The following is a 26,556-nucleotide window of genomic DNA, read 5'->3' as shown; positions in this document are numbered from 1 at the left end:
AGTCTTGTTTCAGTGAATGTTGTTAAGCCCTCTATTGATATTTATCATTTCGTTTCGTTAGTGGACTCAATATGGCACCGGCAATATATATGTCTTGTTTTGGTTCATTCTTTCTTGAGAATGCCACTGGATTCTGTACAATTCTGACTCCTCCATTATTCTAGCAAAAACAAGTGAACAAGTCTTAGACGAAGCAAACCATTTTGGCTACAGTTTGTTTCATCCAAACAAACCAACCAACAGAAAGGTATATCAAAGGTGTATGAGAAAAATAGCATTTAAAGTTTTGTACATTTGCAAACTGCCAAACAGAACCTATGAACAAAGTAAAAGTCGAGCTATTTTGCTTTGAAGATTGATGTACATAGTTGAAGCGGTACAAAAAAGGTTTCATGTAAACTGATTTTAAGGTACAGTTTCTTGGTTGTGTACACCAAATTCGAAAATTCAACGAATGATTTGCGTCCTTTTACAACCTGTGATTGATTTGAAAAAAGAACTGTCGTTGAAATAAGATACTGTATTATCGGCGCGGGAATTAATCGTAGAGTTTATTTATTTGTAAAACAGTTTATTTATTTATTTATTTTTATTTTGTTGGGTTTAACGTCGCACCGACACAATTTTAGGTCATATGGCGACTTTCCAGCTTTAATGGTGGAGGAAGACCCCAGGTGCCCCTCCGTGCACTATTTCATCACGAGCGGACCTGGGTTAGAACCACCGACCTTCCGTAAGCCAGCTGGATGGCTTCCTCACGTGAAGAATTCTACGCCCAATGAGGTTTCGAACCCACATCGATGAGGGGCAAATGGTTTGAAGTCAACGACTCTAACCACTCGGCCACGGAGGCCCCTTAAAACAGTTTATAATGTTTCTGACGCTATAAAACTTTACTTGATAAACTTAACTGATATTACCCTGTTTGATGGCTCTAAGTATACTAGAACGTCTTCGGCTTTAAAGTCTTTAAAAAATAGTCCATGTCTGTGATATAAATGCAAACTCTTGAACATCTTAACAAAAACCCACAGTTGGTCTTCCGGTTTTAGTTTTATAATCACGTCGCTTGTTAGACTGTAGACATCAAATTCCATTTTCGGATCTGGAAACCAAAGGCCGTAGAATGCGTGCAGAAATGCGGTTCTCTTGTCTGACAATACAAAAGTATACTGACGTCTGAATATTTTTATGATTAAAATGTAATGCATTTGTTTTTAAATATCATATTCTAACGCTTATATTTGGACCATCGCTTTAGATGGCTTCCGTTGTCTTATAGCGGCTAGGGTGTGTGAGAGGTTGTACATTTCATTACCTCTCGTGAACATACTCAATCAAACCGAGTCTGCCTTTATTCTTCATTATTGCATTCTTTGCTTACAAAGTTTTATTTTACAGATTTCATTAATAAAATCGTGTCTGCTATCATTCTGACTGGTTGCATTTTATGCTTGCAGAGGGATTTTATTTGTTGAATGACTTGCTATGCTTGTTAGTGCTATTGACATGCCATTCGATGCGTCGCAATGGATTAACTGCATATCAATGTCATTTATGTATAAGTTGGTTAGGTTGCACGATATCAGTAAAATATAAGAATTTCACATTGTCCTGAAATCGTTGAGGGTTTGAGTACTAACTCAAAGTCATATAAATTAAACGTCTTTTAAATAAACCATTACTCACGAAGACACGCTGTATTTGTGCAATGACGAAATACGTAAAATTGAAAATACGTAAGTATGTAGACACCTCAAAAAACCTTTGACTAGTTTTGAAACACAATTGGCTATCATATTTCATAGCCTCAGTTATTTTATTAGGCGTAAAAGGTAAACAGCCTCATAAAATACCTTGAATATACTGTGGCCGAGATTGCTCGTCCTCGCTTGGACTGAATTTCTGAAACAAAAAATTAAAAACAAATATATAGAATATGCATAATACGGTTAATGCGGTTATGATAAAAATGTTTTACTAAACAAGAAAATGAAGCAATCACAAATTATGCTCTAAATCAAGCTCATATTTTTTCTCGGCATTTTTACTTGAGGTCAATATGGCTTATCTTATCTTTTTTATTGTCGTAAAATATGACAATTTTATCTAAACATCTTTTATCAAAAACTGAAACAGCTGTAGCAGGTTTGCAACGCGAGTTCATTATCAAAAGAACATGCATGTTGCGGGGAAGAAAAACGTCACAGCGACAAAAGAAAAACCAGTAAAAATATTAGATCTTTTATTGTGACTTTGTGGAGGATCGACAGAACAAAATTGACATAAATAAGCCACCATAAAACTTCTTACATGTATTTGCCTTAAAAATGACAGATCTATTGTAGTAGGCATGCATCCTTGTTTATTGTTTGCAAGAGCATTTTTATTAGAAAAATCTTCATATTTCCCACGATTGTAAAACATTGTTTGGTCATTTGAATGATACTGAAATCAATTTTTCAGCTATATCTAATACCGCATGGTCAAAAAATTTACGAAATGAAAATAATGCTGATTTTAATTCATTAGTGTTTACCTTGCTGCTTATTATAGCCATAAGCGTATACAGGAATGGATTTATAGCAGAATTGATTGGTAAAACTGAAACTGCAGTCCATGCGTATACCTCGCCTGGTAAAGTATGCCCATTAAATCCATTATACCTGTAGTGAAACAAAAAAGTAAAATTTGCATTTTTCCAGGGAGTGATGTACAGTGAAGATGTAAATATAATCCCGTGCAGATACGACAGGATTATGGCAACATTTTTATGTTCAATCTATACTTGCTACCAATAGTGTAAGTATGTTTCAAAATTTTAAAATTTATAAAATTTATTGTTTATAGGCAGCACATATGAGATAAAAAAAGACCTTTGAAAGATATAATTCTATGACTTTGCCTATGAAGTTTATAATGTACCTGCAATTACATTATTCAGATATTCAAATTTCATCATAGCATGTGACCAGGATATAAAGGTATATATTTCGTTTTTCTTGAGTGTAAATGTTACATGTACTGAAACAAAAACTTTTATTATGAAATAACCTCCCTTGTCCAAACTAATAATTTTACATAATCGTGACATTTTAGCAAGGGGTGAAGGAATGATGGTCTAGGGCAAAAACAAAAACAAAAAGAAACGACAAAATGGTAAGTTATTCTATGGCGGCCGTAAAAGGTCTCCCCGTACATTCAATCTGGGCTGTTATATTTCGATCTTCTCAGATCGTTCAGCACGACTTTTATGTCGTATTATTGGTACTGTTTTGTTTCTCAACATAACCATTTCGGCCTGGGTGGTTCCAATACTCCCGTTTTCATAGCCTTGGGTATTGTATAATCACCCCTTGGATATGGTGCCTACTTTTTAATTGGGGGGGGGGGGGGGGGGGGGGGCCTTGAACAGCTATCCGTGTTTTTCCCCGAAATATTCTGTATTTCATACTTCAAAATACTATTTCATCACATACAGTTTTATCTGTATGCTCTTTAAGAGTATGCCTTTTCGCCTTTATGTAGCGTTTTTGTCCTGCGATTAGATTTTGGAGCTAAGGTTCGGGGGAGAGGTGTGGATGTTGGGAAAGATACAGGTAGAGGGAGGGAGAAAAACATATGTTGGCTCCAAAACAGTCAAAGATGGAGGCTCGACTTCATGACCCAAAACCTTCCTTGTCAATCGGGTTTGCTCTGAATGTAATACTGAGTTGTTATAATTACCATTGTTAAGTCGACACTGATTATTGCGCGTTATGATTTGAAAAGTGATTTAAATTTACTTTTATGTTACAGGCTCCAGGTGACAAGGTCATAGAACTAAATCTCAAAATGCTGGACTTTGGATCGGCCGGCTGTGATGAGGAAAGTATTGTTGTGTACAAAGGACTCAGTACGCGTATGTATATTTATGAACTAATTTATTGATATCAGGACGTCTTGATCGCTTCGTAAGGTTGTCTTTCTGGAGAAATGGCCCATTGAATAATACGTTCTACTGCCCAAACTGAATGGTAGGCCAGTCCAGTTTAGAAATTAAGCAGGTTAAATGTTAAAATATTGCAGTCGTAATGAAATTCAAGATTACCGTCATAGCTTAAACTTGAAGGCGAGATTTAATATCTAATATTTAATTGTATTCATATCAACCTTTAGTCTGCTGGCGGCAAGAGATTTTGCGACCAGTGCAGACCAATTATTTCGAAATGAATATCAAGTCAGATTTTACAAGTATACATATTACACAAATACGAAAGGGATTAGAACGAAGAACACTGATGTAGTTCCTCTCCCTAAAAGACAATGGAATTCTTAATAGGTGACACTAGCTATCATGAATCAGAATAAGATATAGCAAAGGGTCAGCAGGATACAATTTGCCATAAACTAGACCATTGAAGCATATGCATTACTTGAGGTTTCGTCAAAGTGTCAATTTTCTTCTAATAGAAGGAGAACCCCTTGGGAAGATTTGCAGCGATACTGTTCCAGGGATACAGCCGTACCACGTGAACATGTTGTTTATCGAGTACAGAAACCTATTACAACAGGAAGGAGAACGCTTCAGTATCGAATACTCGTTTGTTGAGGACGTCTTCACTCCTGCACCAGTCCCACCGACCACTCCTTCCCCGGTTGGAGGCAATAACGGTAGAATACATTTTGAAATAACTATGATAGATAAGGACTTTCCATGATTTTAAAAAGAATGTATGCTGATTATGACGCAAAAATATGTTAGTGTTTATCCTACTCAGTAGAATCAAAGACAAATCTGATATTATCATAAGGACCTATGAATCCCGGTACAGTCAAATGAGATCCCGTTTATCAATGAAAACGCTGCTTCTGTTCCAGGCGTTTAGTGTTTTTGTTACAGTGATACACACACAAAAAAAACAAAGACAACTATCAAACAGGGAATGCCATGTTCCAAAAACGTAGCCTCCCCGAAACGAAACCCACATCACGCAGACGTGCGCACTACAAAACACACACACACACACACACACGCACGCACACGCACGCACATACACACGCACACACACATACAAAGCAAACACACGAGGACAAAACAAACCACCTTGGAACGGTCAGTGGCAAAACACCACTGGGGAGCTTAAACCCAACCTCACTCTTATCCTCACTATGTTCCAATCACGGGACAGTGTAAATAAAAACAATCCCGCCAGGTGAATCTCTAACACACGCAATAGAAACAAAAGTCATGGCATGTAAAACACAAAAATGCTCCTGTATAAATATATAAAGAGCAAACCTTAAGAATCAGAAACGTATGTACTCAATGCCTGTGCAGGAGACAGAGCAACAAGAGAAACACCCTTAAGGGCCCGACGAAACAGGTCAGACATCAGATATCAAAACAGTTTAGACCTGGTGGGATTTAAAAACAAGTCGATTCTGTTGTTAACTCTTTTTTTGTAGAATATTTTGTAGTATTTATTTTTAGCTAGTTATCCGTGATATCTATTTCACGTGACTGACAACCTCCTTAAATAAATAGACATTTTTTGTGATAAATATTTTGTTAAAGCTACGATAGGAAATAAACAGCGAATGGGTATGGATGACACTAGATGTAAGATAATGTAGAGTTTTCTGAAAATAGGTGATGTTACTGATGGAAACACAGTTTAGCGATTTGATCCTCACTTAATGTGCTTGAATATGCACTAATCCTGCCTTATTTAGTCAGTGATGTACTCACTTTTATATTTAAACAGACTGCAGCGGCATGTACAAAGGCATCGACACTGACAGCGGCGATTTGATTTACGCAGCACCAGAATATGAAAACAATAAAGAATGCATTATTGTTGTGCGGAATACTCAGCTACCGCGTCACGTGGTCCAAATAGAATTTCTATACTTTGATATTGAAGATTCAGACAACTGTATGTTTGACTCATTAAAGATCCTGTCAGGAGAAAGAGCAGGTAATGCTATCATTTGTCTGGCATTCGTTCATGCACATAAACAGGTGCAATACTGACATTTTGGCGGTGAAAAGTGAGCCACACAAGTACATGTATATCTGTTGTTATGGTAATTTCACTGTAGCCTCTTTCTAATACTGTAACATCGAGCATTGTTATATGTCGATCAAACGTTAAATGTTTTGTGCATGATAACAAAGCATTTTCAATGAAACAAAAAATGAAATGCACAAATACAATTTATGCATTCACGGTTTTGTTCCTGAATGACTGGCTGATATAGGGAGCGGCATGAATAATACTAGTGATTAGAGCTACACTTTTGATGTGGCGAATCTGCCCTGGCACCTTTCCCTGGTGGTGTATTTTTTTATGATAAATTTATTCCAGATATGTACAAGTGCATATCCAACTATTACAATGTGCGGTGCACATAACCAGTCTTTGCTTCAAGATAAAGGTCTTGAAGGTTCATAAAATTATGCATAACATTAACCATTGTTTTCCCCAATGATAGATAAAACACTACCTGGGAATGCATTGCCAAATATCAAAGTCAGTATGTTTTTGTTTCTCCAGTTCATTTACAGTTTCGTATTGCCCGTATGAAAAGTTACAATATCTTTGTGTCAGTAAATAAAAGGGCTGTGACTAAATACAGAGTTGGTGCGCCTGTGATATATTACAGACTCCAGTATATACCGGATTAACTAAATATGAACGAAAATATCTTAAATGTATATATTTTGTAACCATGGTGATACTAACCCTAAACTTTAGTCAGTATATTATGCATACTATACACTAAATGCGTGCGGACATGCAAAAAAATTAGTAATTTTGCGTGCGCTTCAATGGATAATAATTCCGGGCATGCGCAAAAACGGCTGCACCAACTCTGCAATGAGAAACATTCAAATAAAAGCATTCAATGTCTTGACGCTGTCTTTGAGCCATAGAGTTGCCGTAGGAGTATTGGCGGGGTCTTTCAAGTACAAATGTATATAGTTTACTCCTTTTCATTTACCAGATTCAGCGGAGCTTGGTGGACCGTATTGTGGAGAAAGTCTACATGGTAGAACCTTTCTAACCAGTGGAAATTCTCTTCGTCTCGAATTTAAAACTGACGTGTCTTTTGCCCTAAGAGGATTCAAGGCCAAGATTTCATTCGTGCCTAGTAAAGGTAAGATGTGATGAAATTTTGTTAGAAGATTAGTATCAGCACAATTGTCGGGTAGAGTAAAATATTGCCACTTTTCTTTACAGATGATTTGACTACCTGCGTATTTTTAAACTTCTCTTGTATTGCATTTCATACATTGTAGAGTGATTATATATTGCTGTTTTTGTATCCTGTTGACAGACTGTACATGTGAAACAAATCAGATATGCATTCGCCAGGATCACGAGAAAAAGTAAGTACGTTTTGTAGGTATGTAAACATTTAAAATGTCATTGATTGTCTTTTTATATAGAGCCGAAACTTTTATTTTTGTGATAAACTTATTTTTCTTTAAATATAAAATTGTCTTAACGATTAGCCACGCGCATGCGCTAACATTGTCAGAGTCGGTGTTTTTTTTCTATATCAAAATCACAAATTGTATAATATTTGATGTAAAAACGAAATATTCCAATTCATATGCAGATGTATTCGCGGACAACAATGTAGAGCAAACACGTGTCAGAATGGCGGCACGTGCATAAAAACCGGCTCCACACAGAAGTGTTACTGCCCTGCAGGGTTCGAAGGAGACGACTGTTCACAAAGTCATGTATGAAGATTGTTCTTTCATTATTTCCTACATATCAAATATCATTGTTAGAGATAAACACAATGCATTATTCACTTCCCGAAAAAGGTAAATAGGAATGGAGTTAATTGTAGAGTTTCCAAATTCTTTGAAGAAATACATCTCTAAATGTTTACGTAATCTTCGTCGTTGGAATAATGAACGGTCTAAAGGTATCTTCAAGCACGTATCCCGCGAATATATTCCAGTAAATTGCACACAATCCTCGTAACAATATGACGTGAGTAAAAGAGCTCAGCTGCAATACCAAAACCCATCTTACAGTCACCAGACGCATGGTTATATCCATGCCTTTATTCTGCGATATTTATATTAATATATGACTCGAATTTTGGTTCAGTTTTACCAGGGGCCATAACTCTACTATCCGTCTGCATTGTTTCATTCTTTGTGATTGTGTCAGATCGTTGGTACCGTTACCCAGCGCTAATTTCAAAGTTCGTCGTTTTACTTGTAAACAGACATCTCTTTTTCACCGTTTCGCCTTTCCTGTAGGCAGAGACCGACCAATGCGTTCTGGCAGAGACCGACCAATGCGTTCTTGACCGACTAAAACATGTTCACAACCAGTATGTTTCCAATAACGCAAAGTGCTTGATACCGTCTGAAAATAGAACAGAATGAACGGTAATGGACCGGCCACTGCCAAGCAGGTAGCACAATAACAACTGCTAGTAATATCCTTAAATAAGATACAATACCCCTTTACGACTTATTCAGTTGTATTCATAAATGCATTATTTATGTTTTTACCTGTATTACTTTGAGGGACAGTCGTCTTCTCATATACGGTTCATTGTGGCACCAGGAGATCGTGCATTAAAGAGAGACGAGAGTCATACTGAGGAATGTGCTGTCGAAATTCAGCACGGAGAGCGCGTGCAATACGAATGGTAATGAACATATTCTATTCTGATCATAACATTGATTGGCTGATTATTTTATTTCCTCTATTCTTGAAGAGCATAACATATGTACAAATAGGTAGACATATATCAGCAAATTTACATGTAAACAACTAAATATTATGTAAATATTATACGTGAATATATAGCATTTTAGATACACACAACACTTTATACTTCAGTTAAGCAGCAACTCTACAAACATAATAACACAAATATGCATATTATACCACAATTCACATAAGGAAGTACAGCCATCATTTAAATATGCTAACATGGTGACGTTAAATAAGGTATACTCTTTTCGTGAAAGTAACTACATACATTAAAACTTGATAACAATGATGAGAACAATTTGAATAGGAAGTGCATTAAGCATTGTCCACTGTTTACGTATACAATGTATTATACAATGTAAACTTTAAGGTATTATTTACTACTGGTGTAAACATTATTTTATGATATACCAGCAAAAGATTGTCTTCTTCGAAAGCGAGATTAAAGGCAAGTCCCTTGTAACCAAACTAAAGGACTATGTAACTAGCTACATATTGTAATTTCCAAACAGAACAATCTTGTCGAAAATAAAACACAAAATGAACGATCAAAAATACCACGCATATGATATATCTTTGCTTGCACTAGTAATTTCCTTTCTTCATATAATCAAGACTTTCGCAGCAGTAATTGCAAAAATAGAGTCAATGACGCAACAAATGCAAAGTTTAGGGTAGAGTGTTTCGTATATGCAAATTTACGAGTATATAGTATAATATATGCAAAGTTAAGGGCATATGGTATGATATGTGTGAAGTCAATGATAGACGGTAGGTAGTATATGCAAAGTTACGGGTATACGATATACTATATATATGCAAAGTTACGGGTATACGAGATACTATATATATGCAAATTAAGTGTACATGGCATAATCTATAAAATGTCAGCACATCCTGACTCTACGAATTCCTGCAAAAACTTCACTAAATCGTATTTTTGAAAAAGTCTGTATACAACTAGTATGAAACCATATATCTATTTGTCAAAATTCATATAAAACCTCGTTGACCTGTGAACATTCGTTTTGCGAGGTATCTACACGGCAAGCGAAACAGTTGCCCGAAAAAAAGGAGTTTTTTTTAAAGTTAATAATTGTTTCTATTAAGTCAAGGGATATAGCACACAGGGCGTAGTCAGTATTGGTAAATTTATTGAGTTGTTGCATGAATTTCACACAAAACCTGTGCGCACGTTCTAAATTAAGCATGTCAGAGTTAGATTACAAGGACCACGATTCATATCTTTACAATGCTTTTGGAAGAACAACTGATTGGTATATTGTTCTTTACGTTATAGGGTTTATTGCTGCTGGAAGGGTTTATTGCTACTGGATGAATTCCGCAATTTGCGATATTAAGAAATGTTCCCCGAAGTTTGATACAAGCATCTTGTACACATCTATTTATTGACAGAAACTTGTCAGATACCAGTCCTAGATGGGCATAGTATTCTCTTTCCGCGACTATTTCATCACCAAGTTTGAATACTCTATCAGTTCTTGTTCTATCGGTTCCAGTCTCATTAAAGACATTAACACCACATTTATTGGCATTATATTTGGATCTCCACTGACATGAGTAACTATAACATATATCTAGCATCCTGTCAATTCCAAACTGCGAGTAAGACACAAGTACCATATCATCAGCTACTGTTGGGGCACAAACATTCATGTTATACATACACAAACCATAGCCACTGTCTTCAAGCTGTTTAATGAGACCGTTGATGAAACCAAATAAAGCAAAGGCGAGGAAAGCAGAGGCGAACTTTTCCCGCCTTGTCGCGTTCCTTGTAACACCGGGAATACTGGCGAATTCAGACCCTTATACTTTACATAGCTGGTAACATTCTTGTACAGTTCTTTAAAATCGATTAAAGGTGTTTAATCAATTTTAATCTCAATTAATTTTTAACTAATTTGTACACTTTTGATGAATTCTCGCGTGAAAAAAAGACACACTCGCGTAATATGAATGAAGTCATAACACATCCTAGTTTATCATGAAATCCACCCTTTTGTGTCTTTAAGCTGTCTATTAATGTCTCTTTGCATCTTTACATCAATATAATTTCTAAAAGCTTTAATATTGACAAAGTAATAGCACGTAAATTATTGGGATCATCACTGGTTTGTGCAAGGTTGGTGGTAATTAGGTGTCTAAAATAACGATCGAGGGAGTACATGACATCTTTCTAGAGATGATATAATGCAAACATTAGAATATAGGTTAATCTCTTTATAAACTAAACTAATCTCTTTGGATTAGTTCACAAATGATTGTTTTGACCATTTCAATTCGACTGGTAAGTCATATTAAGTACGTTTGTAGGCCTATAGTCCTGCAAGCTCGGGCATTCCAGCTGGTAATGATATTATTCAATGAACATGTCGGTATAACTGGAGTCAGTAACTATAACAGTGCCCTGTAACAGATCTGAGTTGGTTCGAAATAGCCTTGGCCTAAAGTACATGGAAGCACAATAAAATCTTGATGAAGACAATTAAAACAAAGTAGACATACATGGGGAATTCTACCGTCCATCTAATGGACACACGTTCAGTTACAATGTTTCCAACGTGTAGATTTTCTTTCAGGACATTTAATGGAGCGCTGATAGAGGCGTACAATAGAAGAACCGGATTTGGATCTCACCCAGGTGGTTTATTGCAGGTAATAAAAATAAACATAAATATTATTCACATTTTCTATACAAAGACAGGTCTTAACTGTACACATGTACTTCCCCGAATTTACAGGTACATTTATTTAACGATAAACGATTTATAATTTGAACAAAAACCATACAGTTGTTATGACACATTCTCCTCTACTAATATGCCTAGTGAAGTCACGAAGAACACGAATTCTTGTCAGATTTACAACCATACAACATACAAATGCGTTACTTCAACAAACATTTTAAACTACATGTATAGTAATACCAGATTCCATTTCAATCAAGTTAAATAAGAAATTGTTATGGTTACTTGTCATTTTAAAATTTATGCCTTACTACAGATTGACAAGTTTACAGACGAGTTGGAGGGACAATATTCGTGTTTCGCAACAACATCATCGGGTACAGCGGAACACACGTTTGAATATAGAATCGTAAAAGATTGCGATGTTAGTAAGTACCGGGCTGGCGTAGTGAATAATCCCACGTGACCTTAATGTTTCGTCTATGAGGCAACATTCCTTAATTTTGAACGAATTTGCCTCAAATTGAAATGTCACAGGCTGATTTTAGTCGACATAAAGAGTTTTATAATTATCTTTATAATATTATATTTGCTAATATTTTGACCATTCAAAGTTTTTAATTGTAGTGTATCGAGTATCAGACTTTGCAAGTGTATTATCCATATTTCATATTAAATAATAAATCTGTTCCTACATTTTATCAGTTTATAAAATATGGGCAGGAGTTTGGATGCGTAATAATTAAATCACGAGTGCGTAGCACGAGTGATTTAATTATTCGCATCCAAACGACTGCCCATGTTTTATTAATTGATACAATTATTGGAACATTTTCTAGAACTCCACAGGTTTTGAGCTTAAATGGTACCAGGATAAAGAAACGTACAGGAAACACGTGCCAAGTATATGTCACATCAGTCCAAAAATTATATACATTTGTATGAAAGGGATAACTTATAAACGAGCACAGCTTTAAGCTTATATTAGATGTTGTAGAACATTTCCACTTAGGAATGAACGCATCTCTCCTAAATCCGAAGGCGTTAATGGGTTGCTTATGTGTGTTGACCTGTGACTGTCATAGTTTTGTGTGTAGTATATTTGTTGCCGATACGGTCTGCGTAATTATATGTTATTGAACCTAGTGTTCTTTTCATGTTTGCTTTACCTGTTCATGTTCGCCTATATAGATAACTTCGGCGGTATTTTGCATCGTTAACTGTGGAAATTGTCCGTCCGTGAACTGAGTTATAGAGCAAAATATCTGTCTCGGGCAACGGACTCAAAAATAAAATGTAATAAATACTTTGCCGTCAGGGTGTTTCAGGAGGTATTTTGGTTTGCCTGATACAGAACTACTGGCCCAGCCAGTGATTTGTGGACCTGGCACTTACTAGTGTAAAACTACGTTGTTACATGTATACCGCAACTCCGCATTCTAGGCCTATCATAGTTTGTGGAAATATAGGAGTGAGGATATACTGCAAGGTACTCGGTCATATAATCAGAACATAGCTGCGTCTGGTAGGTAACTTAATCAAATTAATGGCCCAGGACATATTTCATAATTTAATGACCATGCTCGGTTATAATCACACAATTTTTGACCGAGTGCCTTGCAATATATCCTCTCTCCTATCTTGCCACAAACTATATAGGTCTAGCTTGCGAAGTTACTGCGTAGTTCAACACAAGTAAGTGCCAGGTCCACAATATCTTATGTACTGGAGCGACCGGGCCAATAGTTCTGTATAGGGCAAACCAAAATTACCTCCTGATTTCCCCAGACCCAAAAGTATTTATTACATTTTATTTTCGAGTCCGTTGCCCGAGACACAGATATTTGACTCTATAACTCAGTTCACGTACATGATTCAAAGACAGACAATTTCCACAGTTAACGATGCAAAATACCGTCGAAGATATATATAGAGGCGCTCATGAACGAGTAAAACAATTACGAAAAGAACAATAGGTTCAATAACATATAATTACGCAGACCATATCAGCAGCTAATATGCTATACACCAAACTATACATGCATATTTCCGACATCAGTCACAGGTCAACACACATAAGCAACACATAAACCCCTTCGGATTTAGGAGAGATGCGTTGACTCCTTAGTGGAAATGTCCTACGGCATCATATGTAAGCTTAAAGCTGTGCTCGTTTCTAATATGTTATCCCTTTAATATACATGTATATAATTTTTGGATAATGTGACATATACTTGGCACGTATTTCCAGTTCGTTTCTTTATCCAGGTACCATTTAAGCTCAAAACCTGTGGAGTCTAATGCACCACATATGTAGCCCATGCACAACATATGTATCCCATTCGGTTTTTCGCCCAAAAATTTTTTTCTAGCAAAGTGATCACCATAATTTCCTTTTTCTGGGTCGGGTTTTGCATATGGAAGGTTTCGAGGGCAAAATTTAAGCAAGCGCAGGGCAATAACAACCTATTTCCATCTGTTGATAAAAATGTTGCTAATTTTCAGTCATACCGCTTCACGGAGGATAAGTTTTTCTCTGTCATTTCTACAAATACAGGTAAGGTAAATGCACTTACGTGCTGGTTAATGTATACTCGGTTGCACTGCATCGCGATTTTTTGGCAAAACAATGTCATTTCCGCAAAATTCAATCACAAATAAAAATCTCACCTATTTTTCTGCAAATATTTTACCACATATGTACTACCGGAAGCACAACATATGAATTTAAGCGGTGCCCATTTCGGAATACATATGTTGGATCCCCTCCCGTGCATATGCTGTTACAATTTACCCCCTATGGTTAGAAAGTGTTGCATAGCCAATGGAACGTATAGATATTAGTTTCTTTTTTATCAGAATTTTGAGAAGTATTCATAATTAGTAATCTAACAGCTCGCAAACTAATTATGAACAGAATCATCAAATAAGGCGAGTTGACTCTGTGTTACGGGTGACGAATTTAACTTTTATATGACGTCACATCATTATAACGTCATACTTTATGTCATACATTTATAACGTCACCGCTGAATCATAATTAAGCTAATCGAATTCGCTCGTAGAGATCAGAACGTGTTTTACGGACCTACACATAAGTCAGTATGACTTTTTATTATATTTATGTTTTTGAAATGCTGTTTTCAACCGTTTGGCCCTGAAATAATTCGTATGTAATGGAACTGAAGTAGAATCTCTTATGTTACAATCATAGGGGGGTGAAATGTAACAGCCAACCATATTTTATCGTAGATTCATGTATAGGCGATTTCGCAATATGTTTATATAGCAATTGCTGCGGATCGTGTTAGAATGTTATTTAATTTTGTGTAGCAGCTAGAATATTATAATGAGCATTTGTACATGCAGGAATATACCCCGGGCCGCAGTCTGAGAGCAAGAAGATTAACGAGAATGCCTTACTTATCTGTCATGTGGATTCGCGTGCCAAAGAAGTCCGTTGGAAGAAAGATGGTGTTTACATTAATTTTGACAATAACCCAAGATTCAGGGTACATATTTTTGACAATTTGTTAATGGAACCTAGTAAAAACTTAGGAAATAAATATGTTTTTAAACGTTCACACTTAGGAGAAAAAAAACTTAGCATGAAATTATAACCCTTTTTGTTTTGTGAAACAGGCCCCTGAATAATATAACATACAGTGTAAGACATAATTTTTGGAAAATCCAATTGAATATTTTGAGAAAAAAACATCCAATTGGACACTACAGAACTAACTGGTCTATTGGAAATCAAACAGTGTAATGATTTCAACAACACTGATAAATAAAAATACATACTGAGAAAATGTTTAGGTAAAGAAAATTCAGGTTTCCTAGTTTGGTTACTTGGCAATTTTCTGTATAAGGTAAATTGGTAACTGTCACGGTTTTGAATTAATATGATTTAACTGAGCGTCTGTTTCAACTAATAATAATTCAGTTACCTGTCAAACATTCTTTGAAAGCAACATTTACTCGGTTTTCAGAAAATGGTAAACAACTATCTCCATATTTCTAACGTTGGACTCTCAGACGCGGGAACCTACCAGTGTGAAGCAGAAGATAGTAATGGTTGCTACAGTTACAAAGAGGGAACATTAAGCGTGGTTGATGTTAAACCTCTAAATAAATGTAAGTTTCTCAAATGTGTTAAATTTAATAATTAATCTAAAAGCGTTTCATCGTCGCATTTTTACTCTTTCATTTCTCTCAAAATATATCAAAGAAAGACATCCTTTAAGAGCTAGTCAATTACCATGAAAAACTGGAGCAAAACAATCTTTAAGTACAAATGTCTGTCTGTTTGAAAAATAAATACCAAACACTAAAAATGGTTTTTAATTATTGATATCTTTGTATATATTTTCAGATTATTTAAATCCCGGCCAGTGTTTTGAAAACAAAATATAACATATTTGAGCATGGTCGTTTGCTGGAATGTTGACGTTTTATTACTCGCAAGTAAAATAAGAGATCTCAAAGTGTACAATGGAAAATACAAAAACTACTTTATTGGACTAATGATGCAAATCATATGCAATTCCAGTGCAGTATTTCACGTTTTAAGAGTTTAAACCTCCTACTGGTATTTTGGTCACTCACTGCACCAATATGCCGTGTTCTACTGTGCTCATTTATTTTGTTGTTGTCTAATTGTTTATTTGTTGATGCATTTTTTAAATGTCAACCATATACACGTGTATACATACTCTGTTGAAGAATTTTGTCATGGAGAGGCCGCATTCTTGGAAACTGACTTCTGCTATGGGATCTTTATTCATGTTTGTAGTTTTGCTTTCCGCTTCAGACTGCGGCATATCTATATTCGACGAAGTTAATTTGGCCAGCTCAAGAATATCCAAGGGCAACGATGCACGACCTAATGAAAATCCGTGGCATGTGACATTGAGATCCAGAGGCGTAAGTACAACAGTTGTTTTGAAATTCATATGACATTCATGAGGAGTAGTTTGATTTTATAGACTGTGTTTTACTAGCATTTTTGTATACTAGTATTTCATTTATCGGAAATAAGTAGCCGTTTTTGTAATATTGGATCTTCAGAAGTATGTGGTTAAAATACTAATTAAGACTCACTTTTGACTTTGGGTGTAAAAATCGATATTACTAAAAATAAGGAGGAATAAAATCAGACATGCGATAATCTCATCATAATTTGACAATATGGATTTAAACATTTTTTGATGTTCACATCTAGAGGGATAAGTATAACATTGCCACATCTTCCAACATCCGGGAATTTTTGGATGTTATAAGCTCTAGTGATACAAATCATAATAAATGCATAATTATAATCTTTATTTAATTTGTTCGGAAGGTTACAGTTTTTTCATTCTGATAAATTGAATATGTTACGTTATTATTTTATTTTTTAGAGATCATCTAAAGAGAGAGCGTTCTGTGGCGGAACTATTATATCCCAGAGATACATTCTGACTGCAGCACATTGTGTTGAAGAGTTCGAAACAAATTTTGGTGTTCCCTTTGAATCTGAAAATGTTGTGATTTTACTTGGTAATTACTGAATATTTTAATATCTCTGAAATTCCTACTGATTATCGCATAGTGCGGCAGTTTTCCTTTGATCTTTGCAGTATGTTAAACATGGTAACACACATTAATACTACAAAATCTGTGCTGATATTTTACAAAGCTGTTACGATATATATCAACACAGAAATCTCTATAGAGTTTCATTAGAAAAAAAACTGTTGCGATATATATCAGCACAGTTAAACTGTTCCGATATATATCGCAACACTTTTTCTCTATTGAGGTCCTATCAAGGGAGTATAATTTTTTCCTTTCAAAGAAAAGATGAGTTAGCTCCAATTTACAGTTCACAGAGAAAGAATTGTCACAAACACCTACATTTATAAAGTAAAAGAATAAATAAACTAGAATATTTCAAAAACTTGATAGTTATTGCCAAATTCAGAAATACATGAAATATATGAAATTCTGAGATTCCTCAAATGTTTCCTTTTCTTTGATCTTTTTTTACAAACAAAACAAGTTTTACAATATGTTTGGCCAATGAAATGCAAAGATTTAAAACTAATGCAGAAATCTATTGGATACTTTTATCTGGGGAACAATTTTTTCTAAAACAGAAGTGTTTCAGTGAGCGAGGCGCAGAAAGGGAATCAAAAGAGTAAAAATAATAATAAACAAATTTAAATGAAAATAATATATAAATTTTAATGATAAACTATGCGATAAAACAGTTATAATATGTAATGCTCGTGTGTTACCAGGATATATCAGAGCTAGGGGTACATCTCGGTATTTTTCTCTGCACATATCTGTCTCGGCCTACCGGCCTCGACGATATGTGCAGAGAAAAATATCGACGATATGTGCAGAGAAAAATACCGAGATGTACCCCTAGCTCTGATATATCCTGGTAACACACTCTCACACATACTATAACTATTACTTCTCATTACAAAGTATTTATTAAAAATAAGGTTTTCATAAATGATATGTACAATTTAATTTAGTTTCTCTGTTTAGAGATGATCTTTAACACGGGTTTGACTGTACCAAACAGAATGGTTTTCCATGTTTTACTAGTCTTTTTTATAAATACTGGCTCAATTATAAAAAAGACAATCATAATCATAATAAGCAACAAGAAATATCTTTAAAAATGATGGTCGGCGAATTGTAATAAGGAAAGAAGTTTATGAATTTTTCATCTAACATTCATCTTTCATCTAACATTTTTCAAATTGCAGAACTAAACACCGCACTTTAACAATTTAAATGGTTCTCATTAAATTTTCGCAAAGGTTTCGTAGGGTTGCAATTTTGTTTCGTTTATCCTTAGACGAATAATTACAGCAGTAGTTTGATGAAGATTCATGAAGCGGTTCATGAGAAGAGGTCATTAAACGTGTTTATATTTTTAGCTAAATTGGTCCCTATCCCCATTTGTAACAAAATAGCAGGGGACCTTACGATATTGTTACACATCGAGTTTGATAAAAATCCATTACATTTTAGTGGTTAATGCGAAGAAAGGCATATCTACTTTTAGCTATAGTGGTCCCTAATAGGGCCCAAGTTCTTATATAAATAAATTTGGAAGAGGACCTTATAATGATGCTCCAGACCAAGTATGACAAAGATCCACCAAGCTGTTCACGAGACGCTGTATAAAGGCATTTCTAGTTTTAGCTCTAGCAGCCCCTAAAAGGGGTTAAATGTCCCAGCTGAACAAAGTTGGCTGCGGGCCTAATAAAGATGCTACAAATCAAGTTTGATTAGAATACATGAGAAAAAATCAATTAAAGGATTTTTTTATTTATTATTTTTATTTATTTCTAAAATAGGTCAACTGATCCCACTTTAACAAATGCATATTCGCTATTCATGAATCTTTGGACAATGATGTCACATCTATTAAAAAGTGAAGGTCAAGCAAAACATACAATTGTAATTATTTCAATATTTCTATTTCATAAGCAAAGTTTGACATAGATAAACTGTATGCAGCGTACCTTCATTTCGGTGTAATGAGATTCAGTCATTATATAGCATATATATAATAAAACAGATTTCAACTGAGTTCAATATTTGCATACCATACTAAAGAAAAATATTCATATATAATAAATCAGTTAAATAATTTATAACAAATATATCAAAGCAAACAAGTACTCATTTTAATATGCAATCTGAATAAGTCACAAAAGCAAGAAAACCTTTTCATATACAGACGACAATTGTAACGAGGAAAATCTTTTAAAAAGCACTTCTCTACATAAAAGACTCTTATCACACCCTTATTCATGTGATACGCAGACCGTATTCAGCTCTTTCTTTAATTTGATATATGTTGGTATTTGAACAGGTTTTTATCATATTCATTAAACTTACTTATCATTTTGAGATATATCAATAATCTTGCTAAATATACTGAGCCAAAGTTAGCTTTAAAACTGTGAACAGCGTCGTTTAGGAAAAACGCTTTGTCTACATTTCACTCAGCGTAGCACAATCAACAGAGTGAAAGAAATTGACAATCTCGTCCAATCAGACAGAGTGTTGCATAAATCTTCCATTTTGATAAATTATCTATAATGCGTTATCAAGTAGTTTGATTTGCAAACTGAAGTCACGTGGCATAGGTAACGAAAACGAATTTAGACGGCGTCGCCGAAAAAGAACCCACAAAGAGAAAAAACATTAGTGCTGCCTCATTTTGTTGAGCAACCATTTTTTTACTTTTCACAATTTTTAAAGTGTTTTAAAGCGATAAGCTAATTAAAATCTAAAAATGACCCCTTGAGGGCATATACCTGCCCTCAAGACCATAAGACTGATTTAACAACAAATAATATTTTAAAATTTCGCGTTATTGTCGAAATAAAGAGACAAAATTGAAAATAGAAACACCTAACACATGTGATCGTATACATTTGTCTAGTAAGCTTACTTTTGTGTAACTGTAAATTAAACAAGAGCTGTCCATAAGACAGCCAAGCTCGACTATTCGAAATATTGTCCCAGAAGCAGGAAAATATTACCAAAAATGTTAAAATATCACAAGAGTTTTAAGTTCGAAAGGGGACATAATTTGACCAAAATGCATATCAGAGTTATGGTACTTGATGCTATCAACTAGTTTTATAACCCCGGAGACGCAAGTGAAGTTTCAATTCAATATCTGCATTAGTTTAGGAGAGAGTAAGTTGCATGTAAAACTTAAACCAAAATTTTCTAAGTCCAAAAGGGGGCATAATTTGCCCAAAATACATGTCAGAGTTATGGGACTTGACCCAGTGAGGTTGTTTATCTAGAAAATGAAAAATAAGTTTCAAATCTATATACTTTTAAGTAATAGCTGTATGTACCAGCACGCAAAACTTTAAAAAGGATTTTTAAGTACAAAGGAGACATAATTAACCAATTTGAAAATGCAGGTCAGAGTTGTGGGACGTGATGCTATCAACTAGTTTTATAACCCCAAAGACACATGTGAAGTTTCAATTCAATATCTGCATTAGTTTTGAAGATAGCAACTTGCATGTAAAACTTTAACCAGGATTTTCTAAGTCCAAAAGGGGGCATAATTTGCCCAAAATACATGTCAGAGTAATGGGGCTTGACCCAGTGAGATTAGTAATTGATCTAGAAAAATAAAAAATAAATTTCCAATCTACATGCCTTCAAGTAATAGCTGTATGTACTTGCACGCAAAACTTTAACCAGAATTTTCTAAGTCCAAAAGGGGGCATAATTTGGCCAAAATGAAGGTCAGAGTTATGGGACTTGATGCTATCAACTAGTTTTATACCCCCGGAGACACGTGTGAAGTTTCAATTCAATATCTGCATTAGTTTTGGAAATAGTAACTTGCATGTAAAACTTTAACCAGATTTTCTAAGTCCAAAAGGGGGCAAAATTTGCTCAAAATACATGTCAGAGTTATGGAACTTGACCCAGTGAGGTTGGTAATTGACCTAGAAAAAGAAAAAAAAAGTTTCAAAGTTATATGCCTTTAAATGATAGCTGTATGCACTTGCATGCAAAAAACTTAACCAAAGTGTAACGCCTACGCCGACGCCGACGCCAGGGTGAGTAGAATATTCGAGCTAAAACGTAAAATAGCTACATAGGAGTTTCGGTAGTTTCAGTCATTTCCTAACAAGACTATAAAATTCTTTCACTGGTTGTAGGTGCAGATGGGAATTTCCGGCCTCGAGGGTAACTGTTTAGGCGGTAACGAGGCTCCAGCCGAGTTACCGCCTAAACAGTTACCCGAGAGCCGGATATTCCCATCTGCACCTATAACCAGTGACAGTATCTTTTTCTTGCATACCGATATCAAGAAATAATAATAAAAATAAAGTCGATCGAACGGCTTTCTTTTTAGAACTATTTCTTATAGCAGCGTTTTTAAACAAAGCGCGGGAAAGCAACGTCCGTAAACAGGAAAGACGTCATGACGTTTCAAAGACAAAAAACAATGTTTAGTTTCGGTTTTGTTTTATCAGTTGCAGCGTAACGTTATGATTTTTTGATAAAATAACGTATTTTGAATCGAGAAATATACTATCAGGAACAAAGAGGAACTGTCAAGGTACTGGATTTTTATTCCGTTTTCTGAAATAAAATATAAATAACTACATAAATATTATACATATATGTAGTTCGTTATACGTCATTTTAAGCACGAGAGTCATCTTACACCCCGGGGTGTAAGATGGATTTTTCCAGCACCGGTAAAAATACCGGAAATCCCCGTCTGGTATGCAAAAAGAAAGAGTATGCTACCCCTATTGTAGTAAATAATTTCTTATGCTTCGATTAATTTCATTTACTTTTTCTAAACTTTCAGGGACAACAGAGTGTCTGTTGACTGGTGATGGGACAACTAGAACATTTAAAAGTTTCGTCGTTCATCCAAAATTTGGCGACCAAGCACCGTATGATAACGATGCAGCATTGATAGAACTTGACAGTCCAGTTGAATACACGGATTCTATACGTCCAATATGTCTGGAACCAGCTGACTACAATGACCGGGTGTTCTTGGAAAACAGTGATTCATTATCGCCTGTACCAGGGAAGGTTACTGGCTGCGGCCAGAAAAGAAACAGGGGCGGATCTGTCAAAAATTTGCAGGTTTTACATTTCATTATTTTTTCCTGTTAGTGTTTTTATGCCCCCGAAGGAAAGCATATTAGTTTTCAACTGTCCGTCCGTTAGTTCGTCACAACGTTAACTTTTGGCATGAAGGCACTTTACTCGCGAACCACTGCACCCAGGACCTTCAAACTTCTATTGCTGATAGTTCTTATTGAGTACACGACCGCTACTGACTTTGGGGTCACCAGGTCAAAGGTCAAGGTCACCAGGTCAAAGGTCAAGGCGCTGCGGGGGCATTTGTCACCATTAGTGACAGCTTTTGTTTTTAAATGATTTGCTAGAAGAAAACTGCTGACGATGAACTTGGTACTATTCAATTAAAAGATGAAAATACGTTCCACAATAAGAAATCATTTTCTTTGCTCCAAATGATTAAACACTGCAATCTTTATTGATCTACATGTGCTGAAATTCAAACGTCCAAATACTACTTAGTATATCATGGCACAAAAAACCCTTCGGAATTATTAGAATAATAACTATGCCGTATTTACTAACATGATACCGTACAAACGTTTCACAACTTGTTGCCTATACTAAAAGACTATTATTCCTAAGCATACATAATGCAGTACGTGCTTTCGACTCTTCCTAATATACAATGCATTAAAATGTTCGAACCTTTTTTTCTACCTACATTTCTACAATCAAATAGCTGTCTCTACCCTGTCTAGAAATAATAAAATACTTAAGACGAACATTATTTGGATGCAGATTCACTTTGATCGTGTCTCTTTAAACCTTGAAACGTTCAAAATTATCATCAACCCTTGAGAACCGGCATAAACGAAACTTTCTTTTTCTGCAAAAACGAAACATTTTTTTTTCATAGATGAAACTTTAGTAAAAAGCGGAAAATGTAATGGATTTTATGATACGTAGTGACTACATTTATGACCCAAGGAAAGAGTAGAAAATGTTAAAACACATACACAAAAAAAAAGCGTTTAGGCTCTTGTATTTGAAGAAAAAAGAGGGCTATTGCGCTTTCCCGAGTTTAAGGTTTGACGAAAATGGTAAATAGCAAGTGGTTGCATATTTACATAATTTCATAAAACCTTTAGTTTTTAAAAGTGCAATTTCTTGTTCTTGCACAAACCTTTAAAATATGCACGTGAATCGAGGTCAGCCTCGTTCATGTTTGGAAGTTAAACCAAGATGGTGACCAAATTGTGTCAGAATTTCCGATTCGCAATCGTTAAGGGCCACTTTCTTAGATCGTCAAAACCAAAAATGCACAATACATGTGTTTTGTAAAGAATAAAATGGCAACATCCTATTGTAAAACTGAAAGTGAATGTTGTTGCAGGAACTTCATCTCCCGTATGTAGACAGAGAAGAATGTGAGGACTCACTTGGGAGGAACAAGAACATGCTTACTGACCGGATGTTTTGTGCCGGAAGTAAAGTAAGTATCTGTTAAAAGATTATTGTCAATGTATATTTCGAATGAAGGAAAATATACATGTATCAGTTACATACATATTACTGTCAGGTTTGTTCAAGGTATAGGCATGTATACCTTTTAATGTTAGCATGGACCAGGTGTACAGTGAGTGTCAACGATAGACTTGTTGGCACTAAATCACGTAATATAGCTAAGTTATATATTCCTTAAATAATTTCCAAATAAGCCAATAACTTACAGCATAAGTGGCACAACCTCTTTTAAATACAAAAGCGTAAATGGTGTAAAAATATTTTTTGAATTGTCGACATGGCGAATATCTGTTTCAGGCTAATTGACAGTTTAAAGAAAATGTGCTGAGACAATTTTTTTGAACGGATTAAATTTAGCACCAGTTATATGTATTCATACCGGCACGAAAAATGTAGTTCGTAAGCAAATGGAGCATAAATTACGCGATTATGTAATTGCAATTGAATATAACATTATACATTTACAATCATATATCAGTAAACTAATTCTCAACAATAATTCCTTGAATGTCAGCTGTTTTTAAGGTAGTTGTTCCATAATGACTCTCGACAAGATACTCATTATCCGTATTCGATTTCGGCATTCTCCGGTCTTTACGGAAAGTCATGTGTTCATCAAGCTATATTTATTTCCGAAGTAAACCGACTTGCTTACGAAGAATACGTAATCACACGAAAGTTAGTGACTGTCATCATGAGGCCACTACCTTAATTAACTACAGGTCCGTCTCAAAATTTAACTACATATATGTAGCGATTTTTCTTATATGTTTAGCATACTCCTAGATTAATTTAATCAGGATTACGTTGAAACACACGTTTTATTTTTATAAAAGGAACACCTTTTTTACTTTAGCGATTGTATTGAACCATTTTAAACTGATCAATATTTTGCATAATTTGTTGAACCTGTATTCAAACCAAGAAAAACTAGTTATTATTCTAGGTTTATAAAACTATACTGAAAAGAAAGTGACTGAATAAGTTTGCAGATGAAGTTGTGAAAACACATTAATTCAGGGAGGACCTAAATTCTGCACCTGTCACATCTTGTAGAAAAGCTGTATTATACAAGTATTATCACAATGATTTGCATGAAGTTCATGTGGGTGGTGGTGGGGGGGGGGGGTGGAGTAAGTAAGTCGTATTTGGTCTATAAACTCGTCTAATGCCATCGCTTAAGCAAAAGCATGATTCTGTTGCAAAAATATCATATCCTTTTCAGTATGATACTTGCTTAACTGACAGAGGGATTTGCGACTAATTATGAGACAAATCGCTACGTAGTTTAATTTTGAAACAGACGTGTACATACTGTTGGTGCCTAATCAGAAATCTTTAAATGTGCGCACGTTTTGATAAAACGTCGAGTTTTATGGGTGTGTATAACAAATTTGGGCGAGTTGAATGTCTAATATCTGATAATGTTTCTTCTTTTTAAGATTGAGAGGACAGGGGACACATGTGGTGGGGACAGTGGGGGTGGCTTAGTTATGGCTACATCGACCAGATGGGTTCAGACAGGAATCGTGTCCTGGGGTATGGGCTGCGATGTGAACAAGTACTATGGTATTTATACAGACGTAGGCAAGTTGTACAACTGGATTGAGGGTGTTACACACTTTAGCGAAGAGGAGGTTCCCGAGTTTTTAACCATTTAAATGAAAAGATGACTCGTGCAGACACTATAATCACATTCGAACGATTATTGTTACGGATGCTATTGAAACAATTTTATATAAAACAATTTGAAGGAAAAATAGAGGACAACGATTATTTATTCTCAAGTACATACTATAATTCTTGAGTTTTAATATTATCAGATACGTTTCAGTAAATTTGGACGTTTTAGAAGAGGTTAGTTCAAAACAGTAACACTTGATATAGAACTAGATAAAATGTGTTCTTCTTTCAAAAGTGGGAATTTTGAATTTTGCAAAGTCTTAACAAGTTTTAAACTGTTTCTTACATTTTACGTTGAAATGCTCATTTTCATAAACATAATTGTTACACGAGTTCTATCTAGTATTTATATGACATTCGTCAACTCTCTCAAATATGCAGATTCTTTATACTGAGTTAGAATCACAATGTCAATTTGATATTAATCAACAGAAACAATAGCTTAGGATTAAGGTTGTTAAAATTGGCGAAAAAGGTGTGAAGAGATTCCTGTGTATCAGCTTACCATGTTAAACTGTATCCACAGATTCCATATTTCCTAAATTTTTTACTTGCCATATAATATTGAAGAATTATCTTTATCTTTACACTTTTTAAACAGTTAAAATGGTAGACCATTACAATATCGATATGATAACTGAACTCATATTATAGCAGCAGCAATAATAAAATAATATCCATGCTTTATAGTATTTGTTCTTTATTAGACATTTATTTGAAAGCATCCATTCCTTCATGTGTATGTACCATATATTTGTTACATAAATATATACAATACTTTGCATTTGTTGCCTCATATATGTATATAAAACATTACATTGATTACATCAATATATACAATAAATTACATTGGTTATATCAATATATATAATACAGTACATTGGTTACATCAATATATACAATTCATTACATTTATGACCTCAATATATACAATAAATTACATTGGTTACATCTATATAATACATTACATTGATTACATCAAAATATACGATACATTACATTTGGTTACATCTCAAGATAGTAGGATATTGTCATTAATCAATCTGTTGTCCTAGGATTTGCAACTTCTGTTACACAAACTGCATCTTTATTTATAGCCTATATTTGCAATTACATAATTAACAAGGTATTTCATAGTAGAGATACTGTTTTTTTTAGATTGATTTGTTGTTGGGCGGATGGATGGATAGATTGTAGGATGGATGGGCGGCGTCAAGATTTGGTTTCCGTTCAATAATGGATCCTGACTAGACTGCGCGGATGCGCAGGCTGGTCTGGATCCATGCTGGTCGCAAAGCCAC

General features: G+C 35.0%; 1 protein-coding gene across 1 annotated transcript; it reads left to right on the top strand.

The window, feature by feature from the left end:
• Nucleotides 1-3,799: 3,799 nt before the first annotated feature.
• On the top strand, nt 3,800-25,940 carry LOC128548056 (uncharacterized). The gene is made up of 16 exons (XM_053522401.1): nt 3,800-3,901; nt 4,453-4,653; nt 5,748-5,960; nt 6,991-7,143; nt 7,324-7,375; nt 7,609-7,735; nt 8,543-8,667; nt 11,339-11,414; nt 11,763-11,874; nt 14,816-14,958; nt 15,439-15,583; nt 16,260-16,372; nt 16,849-16,987; nt 21,822-22,108; nt 23,442-23,540; nt 25,015-25,940. Exons 1-16 carry the CDS (start codon nt 3,835-3,837, stop codon nt 25,231-25,233), a joined length of 2,271 nt encoding a protein of 756 aa, XP_053378376.1. The 5' UTR covers nt 3,800-3,834; the 3' UTR covers nt 25,234-25,940.
• Nucleotides 25,941-26,556: the final 616 nt, after the last annotated feature.

The sequence above is a fragment of the Mercenaria mercenaria genome, chromosome 13, assembly GCF_021730395.1.
Source record: "Mercenaria mercenaria strain notata chromosome 13, MADL_Memer_1, whole genome shotgun sequence".
Taxonomy (NCBI): Eukaryota; Metazoa; Mollusca; class Bivalvia; order Venerida; family Veneridae; genus Mercenaria; species Mercenaria mercenaria.
This window is presented reverse-complemented; position numbering and strand designations above follow the sequence as displayed.

Excerpts from the sequence above, each read along its gene's own strand:
- LOC128548056 (XM_053522401.1), top strand. The coding sequence starts at position 3,835 with ATGCTGGACTTTGGATCGGCCGGCTGTGATGAGGAAAGTATTGTTGTG. Across the intron at positions 8,668-11,338 it reads GAGCGCGTGCAATACGAATG|GACATTTAATGGAGCGCTGA; the intron begins GTAATGAACATA and ends ATTTTCTTTCAG. Across the intron at positions 14,959-15,438 it reads ACAATAACCCAAGATTCAGG|AAAATGGTAAACAACTATCT; the intron begins GTACATATTTTT and ends CTCGGTTTTCAG.